A 12,624-nucleotide genomic window follows, 5' to 3' on the forward strand; every position below is an offset into this window, starting at 1 on the left:
GTGGAAAAGGTCTAACTTGTACTGGATACGATTGTATTACTGTATCCAGATTATAAACTGCATATTGGTTGAGGAGTCAATGTAAATGGGATGGGAGAGCTGTATTAGAAACTTCTACATAAATCATAATTTTATTTCTTCTATTTCAGAGACATGACCTATAATCAGATGGCTCGCTTAGATGAGTCTACCTTTGTGGGCTTGAATTTGCTTGAAAGTTTGTACATGGGAGACAACCGAGTGAGTTATATCGCTGACGGAGTCTTTAGCAGCTTGTCTAACCTGCTGACACTGTAAGTATACGGAATAAAATGGCATTGTATGCTAAAATCAGAAAACCAGACAGCTTAGCAAAGGGATCATTTACTCCCCACCCCATAAACTATTCTCCATAAACTGCACCAATGTGTGAGCCTCTCAGAACAGCATGCAAGTCTCATCCTGCAGTAGGACTGGAAATCATTGCTGGGTGACAGGTAACTGATGAATTGCATGTCCTCCATCTCAAAGCCGCTATCCAGCACTGTATTGGGCAGTAAAGCTGTACTTTGCTGCACCTTTTGATACACACATGTCATTTGTGAGGTGTAACTTTATATTAATAAAAACATGCAAGTTATTCCATTGTGATGAAGTCCTGCATCTGTTATAACATGTGCATAGTTCACCGTATGATGTACATTTTTCAGTTGTGCTTGTGAAAGCTGCAAGAATTGACAAGTCCATAGATAGTAAAAAGTGCTAGAAATTTGTGTACAGCAGCATCTATTAGTTCTGACCATCTGACTTAGCCACCTGGACAAGTAGGTGTTTCACAGTGGTGGGAGAGAGAAATTGGTGCTGATTACACAAAGGATGAAGTTAGCAGGCAGGACTATGAACTTTGGCTTTATCTTTTGCAGTTTCACTCTACAGTGTCTGTTATCATATTATAAATGAATCCTACTGACATTTTGCCTCTGCCCCACCCTGCTAGAAGTCTGCAAGCCAGACTTTACTGTGTTGAATTGTTTGACTGAGCGGATATGGGGAAAGCAAAAGTCCCAAAATAAACCTGAATGGGTTGAAGCAATATGGAATTCTGTGTCCTTGGTACAACCTTTAGTAATCAACTGATCACCACTGATCTGCTTTCATTCAAAGTAGTATTAAACAGAAGAACAAAGCAAATTGTGTTGTTGGGTCCTAAGGAGGAGGGATGTAAGAAGAAGTGACTACCAAGCTTCTTCAGTTCAGGGTTACCGATTGTATTCACGTTCCAGGACAATGCTGATTAGTGAGGTTCCAATTACTCGTGCATGACCAGTTGTGAGGAGAATGGAAAACTAACCGATAAGGGCATAAGGGTGGAATTAATTTCTCTAGTCAAAGCGAAGTCAGAATAATACTTGATGTGACTGTGTTTGTTTTATTTCTTATTAAACTTTTGGATGAATTCTATGTGATTTTTGTGTGTTTTTAGTGTTCACTCTGGTAACAATTTGAAAGCTTATGCTCCTCTAAGACTTACCTATAGCCATGACTTATAGACGACTACAGGGTGATGGAGCGTAGGTCAGCACCCTTAGTTCCTGACACCAGGAGGTTCTGCTCTCAAGGCATGAGGTATTTCCTGGATTGAGAGAGGGAAATTGTATGAACGAGTCAGTTTGGAAATTAGTACACTGTTGCAGAGTGCCATTGACAAACCTCCGAGTGGGTCACCCGCTTGCTGAGGAATTTTATGCTGAAAGTTTACAGAATATGACAGAGAAATTTAAAATTGAAAGGAAAATAGTGCACAAACTGAAAATCACCAATCCCACCTAGATCAGACTGTAGGACTGTCTCATGCGTTAGCAAACCTGCACCTCCGTCCAGGCACCAATTGTATCAAAAAAGGTCTTCAAATTCTGGAGAGAATTTTAATGGACAGTGTGCAGAAAGCATCTGTTTCGCTTGGATTTTGTTTCTATGCAAACATCTTAAAGACTATTGTTCATAGAATGACAGAATGGTTGCAGCACAAAAGGAGGCCATTTGGCCCATCAAGTCTACACCAATTCTCGAAGAGCAGTTCAGCTAGTCCGATTCACCCACCTTTTCCCTGTTAGCACTGCAATTTTTTTTATCTTCAGCTGTTATCTAATTCCCTTTTCAAAGCCACAATTGAATTCACTACACTTTCTGAGCTCTGCATCACACATTCAAGGATAACCTGTCTTTAGAAAGAAAAAATTTTTTTTTAATATCCCTTGTTTCCATCTTGCAAGAAAAGGCTTTAACTGCAGCAGAGAGTTTTGTTCAAAGCTTTGGCTGCTTTGTACAACGAAGCTGACCCTGATTGCAGTGTAAACAGAAACCCTGATTGTACTGAAAACAGAAAGCAATGCAAATGTACATGTCTGTCAGCACGTGAAAAGGAGGTAACTCCTTTCTAATGAAGGCTACAGACTCAATGTTCAGCTGTCTTTATCGTTTCCAATGCTAATTAACATTTGTTCTGAGCATTTTGTGTATGTAGTTCAGACTCCTAGCATCTGGTTCTTTCTACGTCCCCATGGTGCAGAAGGCCAATTATAATAATACACCTGCTATAGTTCACATTAAAGGAATTGCAAGTAAAAAGCTAATTGAGGCCTAAAGTATGTCCTTGCATCATAGTCCAGTTATCCTCCTGACCTCTAACCCCTCCTTCCCTGAAGCTTACACTTTATCTTGACTCTGCATCTTGACACTGCCTCAGGAGATTGATTGGTATCATGTTTATATTTGTCACAAAATTAGTCATAACGTATCATTTTAAAAAAATATTTTTATTGACAGTCCTCTTTGAACTGTGACTAATTTCAATATGTACTTTTTTAGTTTATAGTAATGGTAAATCATGATTTATTCTGGCACTAACAGGCGTAGAGAAGATGTTTCCACATATGGGGGAGCCCGACACTAGGGGGATGGCGGGTTCATTAATACAAGATGGTCACTAATAAATCCAACTGGGAATTCAGGAGAAACTTTACCTAGAGAGTAGTTAAAATGTATAACACTCTACTACAGGGAATAGTTGAGGTGAGTAACATACATTTAAGAGGAAGCTAGATAAAAACATGAGGGAGAAAGGAATGCAGATAGCGTGAGAGGAGGTTTTTTAAAAAATTTATTCATGGGATGTGAGCGTTGCTGGCAAGGCGAGTATTTATTGCCCATGTCTAATTACTCTTGAGAAGGTGGTTGCAAGTCACCTTGACCTGCTGCAGTCCATGTGGCATAGGTACACCAATAGTGCTGTTCGGGAGGGAGTTCCAGAATTTTGACCCAGTGACAGTGAAGGAATGGAGATATAGTTCCAGGTCAGGATGGTTTGTGGCTTGGAGGGGAACTTTCAGGTGGTGGTGTTCCCATGCATCTGCTACCCTTGTCCTAGGTAGTAGAGGTTGCGTTTTTGGAAGGTGCTGTTGAGGGAAGGTTCGCAAGTTGCTGCAGTGCATCCTGTGGCTGGTACACACTGCTGCCACTGTGCAAAGTGCTGGAGGGAGTGAATGTTTCAGGTGGAGGATAGGGTGCCATTCAAGCAGGCTGCTTTGTCCTGAATGGTATTCTTGCTTCTTGTGTGCTGTTGGCGTTACATTCATCCAGGCCATTGGAGAGTATTCCATCATATTGCTGACTTTGGGGAGTCAAGAGGTGAGTTACTCGCCTCAGAATTCCCAACCTGACCTGCTCTTGTAGTCACAGTATTTATATGGCTGGTCCAGTTAAGTTTCTGATCAGTGGTAACCCAGGATGTTGATCATGGGGGATTCAGCGATGGTAATGCCATTATACATCAAGGGGAGATGGATAAACTCTCTGTTGTTTAAGATGGTCATTGCCCGGCACTTGTGCGGCGTGAATGTTTCATGCCACTTATCAGCCCAAGCCTGAATGTTATCCAGGCCTCGCTGCACGCGGGCACGGATGCTTCAGAATCTGAGGAGTCATGAATGGTACTGAAGACTGCGCAATCATCAGCGAACATCACCACTTCTGACCTTATGGAGCGAAGGTCATTGATGAAGCAGCTGAAGATGGTTGGGTCTAGGACACGAACCTGAGGAACTCCTGCAGCAATGTCTTGGAGCTAAGATGATTGGCCTGCATTAATAACAGTCATCTTCCTTAGGTATGACTCCAAACAGCGGAGAGTTTTCCCCCTGATCCTCATCGATTTCAATTTTGCTGGGGCTCCTTGATACCACACTCAGTCAAATGCTGTCTTGATGTGGAGGGCAGTCACTTTCACCTTGCCTCTGGAGTTCAGCTCTTTTGTCTATGTTTGGACCAAGGTTGTATTGAATTCTGGAGGCAAGTGCCCCTGGTGGAACCCAAACTCAATATTGGTGAGTATGTTGTTTCCGAGTAAGTGCAGCTTGACAGCACTGTCAGTGACACCTTGCATCACTTTGCTGCTGATTGAGAGTAGACTGATGGAGCAGTAATCGACTGGATTGGATTTGTCATGCTTTTTGTGGACAGGACAAAACTCAGCAATTTTCCACATTGTCAGGGAGAAGCCAGTGTTGTAGCTCTATTGGAACAGCTTGACTAGGTGTGCAGCTAGTTCTGGAGCACAAGTCTTTAGTACTACTACTGGGATCTTGTCGGGGGCCTGTAGCCTTTGCAGTATCCGGTGCCTTCAGCCATTTCTTGATGTCACATGGAGTGAATCGAATTAGCTGAAGACTGGCATTGGTGATGGTGGGGACTTCAGAAGGAGACAGAGATGGGTCATCCACCCAGGACTTTTGGTTGAAGATGGTTGCAAATGTTTCAGCCTCGTCTTTTGCACTGATGTGCTGGGCTCCCCTGTCTTTGAGGGTGGGGATGTTTGTGGAGCCTCCTCCATCAGTTAGTTGTTTATTTGTTCACCTCCATTCATGATTGGATGTGGCAGGACTGCAGAGCTTTCACCTGATCCTTGGTTGTGGGATCACTTGGCATAAACGCTTGGGCCAACTGGTCTGTTTCTTTGCTGTAAATTCTATGCAATTTTTATTTTAGAATCTGCCAATATATCGGCTTGCTTGCATTCACTTTGACATCTAGTGTGTAATTTTAATTTGTGTATTGGGGTATTTTCAGAAAGTATCAAAAGTGTGCTTTTGGAAAACTAGGAAACTTAGATTGATTGCTTTACCTATCCTATTTGTTAGAAAATGTAATAGCAGCTTTCTTCCTGCAGTGATCTAAGGAATAACGAAATCTCTTGGGCAATTGAGGATTCAAACGGCGCTTTCGCTGGATTAGACAAGCTGCACAAGTTGTACGTACCTCATTCATTAAGCCTACTGTGGCTCACAAACTGGTGCCTTGCTTGCTTTTATTTTTGGGCGTACCCGTCTCCAGTTTCACTCTGCCATCACATACCTAAGACTGCAATGATTTTGAAGTTGATCCCTATTTATACAGCACTAGCAGATTCCCCCATGGCATTGCTCACGTTTAGCCATAGAAAAGTTACAGCACAGAAGGAGGCTATTCAGCCCATTGTGTCTGTGCAGGCTAAAAAAACGCTAGCCGCCCAATCTAATCCCACCTTCCAGCACCTGGTTCGAGCATGTAGCAGGTTACAGCATGTCAGGTACCTTTTTAAAAATGAGTTTAGGGTCTTTGCCTCCACTACTGATCCGGGCAGAGAATTCCAGACACCCACCACCCTATGGGTGAAAAAGTTTTTTTTCCTCTGACACAGAATCACAGAATAATACAGTGCAGAAGAGGCCCTTCGGCCCATCGAGTCTGCACCGATGCACTAAAGTCACCTGACCTGTCTACCTAATCCCATTTGCCAGCACTTGGCCAATAGTCTAGAATGTTATGACGTGTCAAGTGCTCATCCAGGTACTTTTTAAAGGATGTGAGGAAACCCGCCTGTACCACCCTCCCAGGCAGTGCATTCCAGATCATCATCACCCTCTGGGTAAAAAATGTTCTTCCTCAAATCCCCCTTAAACCTCCTGCCCCTCACCTTAAACTTGTGTCCCCTCGTAACTGACCCTTCAACTAAGGGGAATAGCTGCTCCCTATCCACCCTGTCCATGCCCTTCATAATCTTGTACACCTTGATCAGGTCACCCCTCAGTCTTCTCTGCTCCAGCAAAAACAACCCAAGCCTATCCAACCTCTCTTCATAGCTTAAATGTTCCATCCCAGGCACCATCCTGGTGAATCGCCTCTGCACCCCCTCCAGTGCAATCACATCCTTCCTATAATGTGGCGACCAGAATTGCACACAGTATTCCAGCTGTGGCCTTACCAAACAGACCAGTGGCCTTACCACTTGCCCCCTCTAATCCTCCTGCCAATCACCTTAAATCTGTGCCCACTGGTAATTGACCTCCCTACGAGGGGAAACAGGTCCTCCCTGTCAGCTCTATCTCGGCCCTTAATAATTTTGACACCTCAATTAAGTCACCCCTCAGCCTCCTCTGTTCAAAGGAAAACAACCCTAGCCAATCCAATCTTTCCTCATAGCTGCAACTTTCAAGCCCTGGAAGCCTTCTCGTAAATGTCTTCTGTACTCTTTCCAGAGCAATTATGTCCTTCCTATAATATGACCAGAACTGCACGCAGTACTCCAGCTGTGGCCTAACCAGCGTTTTATACAGTTCCAGCATTACATCCCTGCTTTTGTATTATATACCTCATCCAATAAAGGAAAGCATTTCATATGCCTTCACCATTTTATCTGTCTGTCCTGCCACTTTCAGGGACCTGTGGACATGCACTCTAAGGTCTCTCACTTCTACCCCTCTCAAGATCCTCCCTTTTATTGTGTGTTCCCTCGCTTTATTTGCCCTCCCCAAATGCATTACCTCACACTTCTCTGGCTTGAATTCCATATGCCACTTACCACCCACTCAACCAAACCATTGCTATCGTTCTGGAGTCTACAGCTATCCTCTTCACTATCAACTACACAACCAATTCTGCAAATTTTCCAATCATGCCTCTCACATTTAAGTCCAAATCATTAATAGAAACCACAAACAGCAAGGGACCCAGCACTGAGCCCTGTGGAACGGCACTGGAAACTGCTTTCCATTCGCAAAAACATCCGTCAACCGCTACCCTTTGTTTCCTGTCACTGAATCAATTTTGGATCCAACTCGCCACATTCCCCTGTATCCCATGGACTTTTATTTTTCTGACCAGTCTGCCATGTGGGACCTTGTCAGATGCCTTACTAAAATCCATGTAGACCACATCCACTGCACTACCCTCATCAATTCTCCTTGTTACTTACTCAAAAAATTCAATTAAGTTAGTAAGACACGACCTTCCCTTAACAAATCCATTCTGACGATCCCTGATTAATCCGTGCCTTTCTAAGTGGCAGTTTATCCTATCTCTCAGAATAGATTCTAATAATTTGCCCACCGCTGAGGTCAGACTGACCGGTCTATAATTATTTGGTCTATCCCTCGCACCCTTTTTAAACAATGGTACAACGTTTGCAGACCTCCAATCTTCTGGTACCTCGCCTGTATCTAGTGAGGATTTGAAGATGACCCTCAGAGCATCCGCTGTTTCCTCTCTGGCTTCCTTTAACAACCTGGGATACAATCCATCCGGCTCTGGCAATTTATCCATTTTCAAGGATGTCAGACCCTCTAGTGCTTCCTCTCTCATTATGCTTATTGTATTTAATAGTTCACACTCTTCCTGTTTAACTACAGTGTCTGCATCATCCCTCTCCTTTGTGAAGACAGAGACAAAAAACTCATTAAGAACCCTGCCCACATCTTCTGCATCCACACACAAGTTCCCTTGTACATCGCTGATAGGCCCTACCCTTTCCTTAGTTATCCTCTTGCTCTTAATGTACTGGTAAAACATCTTCGAGTTTTCCTTGATTTTACCTGCCAATAATGTTTCATGACCTCTCTTTTCTTTCCTAATGTCCTTTTTCAATTCACAAGATCGCAAGAAATAGGAGCAGAAGTAGACCATATGACCCATCGAGCCTGCTCCTCCATTCAATCTTGCGCTTCAATTCTACTTTTCTACCTGCTCCCCATATCTCTTGATTCCCTGCGAGACCAGAAATCTATCTATCCTAGTCTTTAATTTATTCAGTGATGGAGCATCCACACCCCTAGGGGGTAGAGAATTCCAAAGATTGATAACCCTTTGAGTGAAGTAATTTTTTCTCATCTCAGTCCTGAATGATTGACCCCTTATCCTGAGACTATGTCCCCGTGTTCTAGATTCCCAGACCAATGGGGACCATCTTTCTCAAGTATTATGTTTTTTGTGACCGTCATAAGTTTTCTTTTTCTGATTTATCTTGCCCTGTAGCTTTGGCCTGTCCCTTTAAAGGCCGCAAGGTCTAAAGTTGTAAATGGACACATCCTGAGGTTAAATACAGGCTTCGGTGAAGTACTGAGGGAGTTGGTCGAGCTGACTCCTGCTGCGGTACAGTTTAAGAGCACCAGCTGTGTCCTGGTACTCTGTCCCAAGTGGCCATTCTTTGAGTTCATGGACCCTTCAACTGTGGAAGCCAGTCAAGTGTGAAGTCTGTCTTTGTCTAAAATTTATAAACCTGCGTTTTACAGCAGGGTCGCTGGACGGAGATCATGGATGAGAATTTGGGCTGTTTTTTTTCCCTCCACTAACCCAGGGATGTAGAAGCCAATTTTGCACTCAAACTGCTGCTCTGCTCCAGACTTGGTCCTTTGCCCAGGTCTGTGGTGAGAAACTGCCAGCAAGTTCAATGTTAGTGCTGTATCTGTTACTCTAAAGGCATGTTTGGTGTCTGTTGGATTTGGCGACGATAGCTGGTTTTCTGCAAATCCAAGACCCAGTTCCCAGTGTTTTTGTCAGACCATTATTCTGGATGTATTCGTCTCCAGCAATACTCACAAATACTTATTTAATAGCATAAACTGCATGAGGCAACTCCCAGAATCTGAACTAGAAGAACAATAAAAGAACATCTAATATGGGCGAGTGTCTGGAAGCCTTCTCTTTGTAATGTACACTCTGAGTAAAGGAGTATAATTTGGCAATTACCCTTTCATTCTTTGTAGAATCCTGCAGGGAAGCAAAATAACATCCATTACAAAGAAAGCATTTTCTGGGCTGGAAACACTTGAATACCTGTGAGTATCTACCTAGAATTACTCTTCAATCATGTAATCACATTGCACCCTCATAAAATGCAACACCAGTTAGAGTGAGAATATTATAAATGGTTTAGAATTCCCACGCTTTTAATAGCCACTTGCTAAATAATTCTGTAAGTGAATGAGTTCTGTGCCTGATTTGAATTCCTAATGGTTGCAATTTGGGTCCTTTGGTGTACCAGTTGTTTAACTGATGAGGTGGCCCTGACATGGGCAGTGCTTGTTGAACAGAGGGGGCAGAGAACACAAATGAATCACTGGCACCGTTCTTCTCTGAGCTGCCTATATTTTTAGGAGCGTGTGCAGGGGTGGGGTATTTTACCATCAGATTTAGACGGGGATTTGATTTGTGTTAAGTTTTTTCTGATTTTAAGCAGTGACTTACTGTTTGGTCATCATCAGTGTCCCTTTTAAGATACCGAGCATGCACAGCCACACAAAATAATTTGAAGATACTGTGCATTGAAATGAACAGGCCGCACACATCTGAAAAATTTAGAGGGGCATTGGTCATGGTTCAGATTAAGTGTTCGCATGAACGGATTCCATGGGCACTATTGGAAGAGGAGGAGGGAGTTCTCCCAGTGATCTGGCCATACCCCCTTTCCCCAAGCAACGCCACCAGAAACAAAATATTAATCAGCCCTTCAGTTCATTACTTTTTTTGGGGGTCTTGCTGTGTATAAAATGGTCACTGATCTTTCCTACATAAGTCACTGCACTTCAAAATGAGCCATTGTGTGAGAAATGCTTTGCTATGTTGATAATGCTGTACAAATGCTAGTATTCCTTTTACATTCTAATTTTTAAACAATTTTACTTTGTATTTCTTTTAGAGATTTGAGCAACAATGCTATCATGTCTATTCAAGAAAACTCTTTTACCCAAATGAACCTGAAGGAGCTGTGAGTATTTAAAATATTTTGGTAAATTAATCAGTACTGCATGAAGTAATTTAATTAGAAAGCTTTTTCCTGAATGAATGCACTGCTTATTCATGTGTGAAATCCTGTCCACTGATTCCTCCGTGACGCCTGCTCATTGTTTATTGAGAGTTGTCAGGGGTTGGGGCGGTGGTGGTGGAGCAGCTGCTCTGCATACAAATTAGAAATCTGGAGTAATGCCAGCAACTCGGGAGGCTTTGGGCGTGTGTATGACTCGTGAGAGCTTTAATGAGAAATGGTGAACAGGTAAATGAAAAGAAATGCTTTAGCTTCCTCCTTGTGCAGTCCACCGCATCCTGAGGTTCAACTGGTATAATTGCATTCTTAATGTTCGGCAGTAAAGGTGGCCTGGGGGTGGAGGGTCAAAGGGAGCACCCTGTTGCTCTGGTAATACAAACCCTGTAATTGGCAAGATTTAGCAAAAAAAAAAAGGGCAGCTGTGAAATTTAACTTGCTTGTTAAAATGTCAGCTGATATTGTTGGAGTCTGTGTCAAGTATGATGAGCAAATCCTGGGCCCTGAAATTAGGTAGTGGGAGGTGAGCTTATGAATGCTTAATGTGCTCATCTCTGTGTCTCCCTGTTATCTATGTGGAGACATTAATCCATTTATTTAAAGCATGTTAAGGTCTTTGCTAAATAGAAGGTGTATTATTTGAAGGTTTTGGTAAGTGTGCCAACAGGGGTTGCTGGAGCCACAGGTGGGCTGACCTAGATGAGTTGCTGGTGAGCTTTGGTCAGCTCCATGCATTTGGGAACAGGAGTATGCCATTCAGCCCCTTGAGCCTGTTCCTCCATGCAGTTAGATCATGACTGATCTCTATCTTAACTCTCTTTACCTGCCTTCGTTTCATATCTCTTAGTACCATCATCCAACAAAAGAAATGAATGGGTGCAGTTTCTGTCTTGCCTCATGGTTCTGTTGCATGTTATTAGCACCATGTGTTGGGGAAATGATCATTACTTTCACAAAGAAGGATGTTCTTCAGATTCAGCAGCACCTTCTCAAGGCAACTTGGGATTTAGCAAAAGATAGTGGCCTTGCTGATGACTACCCCCTCCCCACCCCCTTCAAATATGAAGATAAATGTAAAAAATATTGTAGTCTGCTTTCACTAATATTGCTGAGAGAGTGCTTTTTCTTTCAATCTATGGTGTGTATTCACTGAGTATAATACAGAATTCCATAGGATATGCCTCCAAAACAGGCTATTTGGCCAAACTAGTCTGTGCTGGTCTTAGTATATTCGCTGCTAATGCTGTGTATTTGCTGTGCAGTGTATTTACCACTTGTCTGATGCCACGTTGGCCATTACTGTAGGACAGTTGCATAATGTCACACATGTCATGCCACCTGTACTGTGCTCAGCATCCTCTTTGTGTAACAGTCATGCTCTAAGCTAATAAAGTATGAGCCCTGACCGTGATTGTTGCTCTGTCACGAAGCTGCTTGCACTTGCCTTGTTTGGTTTATGACTTCCTTAGAGCTACTTTTCTGAAAAGCTTTCTATAATTCATTGTCTCTCATCTAATTCTTCACAGTTACACGTTTCTGAAGGGTGTACATTTTTGTTTGCTATCCACAGGGGTCTGAACACATCCAGTCTTCTGTGCGACTGTCAGCTAAAGTGGCTGCCTCAGTTTCTGGTGGAAAAACAGTTTCAGCACATGGTCACTGCCAGCTGTGCTCACCCTGCGTGGTTGGCAGGGAAAAGCATCTTTAATATTGATGCAGAGGACTACATTTGTGGTTTGTTTAATTTGTGTTTATTGTGACTTAATTCATGGCTGACATGCCCAGCAGATGCCTGTCTGCCTCATCTTGTTTTGTAATCATTTTTTTTTCATGTTCTCTGAATCTGCAAAGTTAAATGAAGGTGACAGTAAGTAGAAAGTGCAAACTGGGCTTAATGACAGCTTGTGCATGTGATGTAACTTGTTACAAACGTTTGGAGTCTGAAGATAAAAGGCACTGGAGGTCAGCTGTTCATTTGATTTGACTGTGCATGGGAAATTTATTAACTGTATGCAATAGATAGAATAAATTTATATAGTCCCTGAGCAGCAGCTATTATCAGTGTACCGGGTTATGTTTCCAGTGCCATTTAGTAGAAGTTTCAGCTGTTTTCAACTGATTCTCTCATGTGAACTTTAATTCCTAGAAGTAACTGATGAAGATGCTGTGCAGTTATACACTAAGTGATGAGGACGGGTTATACTGACATGGCTTGCATTCCCTTGAGTATAGAAGATTAACGGGTTATCTAATTCATGTTTTTGAGATGGTTAAAGGAATAGATAGGGTAGATAGAGAGAAATTATTTCCTCTGGTGGTGGGGAAGTCTAGAACAAGGGGCATAACCTTAAAATTAGAGCTAGATCGTTCAAGGTTTATGTTATGAAGCACTTCTTCACACCAAGGGTAGAAGAAATCCAGAACACTCTTCCCCAAAAAGCTGTTGAGGCAGAGGTCAAATGAAAATGTCAGAACTGATATTGATGTTGGGTAAGGGTATTAAGGGTTATGTACCC

General features: G+C 42.6%; 1 protein-coding gene across 1 annotated transcript in view; it reads left to right on the plus strand.

Annotated features, from left to right (window-relative positions):
• lrig2 (leucine-rich repeats and immunoglobulin-like domains 2) overlaps positions 1-12,624 on the plus strand; it is an 81,186-nt gene that overhangs the window by 54,449 nt on the left and 14,113 nt on the right. The window contains exons 8-12 of the mRNA XM_068057506.1: positions 150-293; positions 5,204-5,284; positions 9,054-9,125; positions 9,986-10,054; positions 11,679-11,842. Coding sequence (XP_067913607.1) covers positions 150-293; positions 5,204-5,284; positions 9,054-9,125; positions 9,986-10,054; positions 11,679-11,842 — 530 coding nt within the window. The remainder of the gene's footprint in view (positions 1-149; positions 294-5,203; positions 5,285-9,053; positions 9,126-9,985; positions 10,055-11,678; positions 11,843-12,624) is intronic.

The sequence above is a fragment of the Heterodontus francisci genome, chromosome 25 (genome assembly GCF_036365525.1).
Source record: "Heterodontus francisci isolate sHetFra1 chromosome 25, sHetFra1.hap1, whole genome shotgun sequence".
NCBI classification, from domain to species: Eukaryota; Metazoa; Chordata; class Chondrichthyes; order Heterodontiformes; family Heterodontidae; genus Heterodontus; species Heterodontus francisci.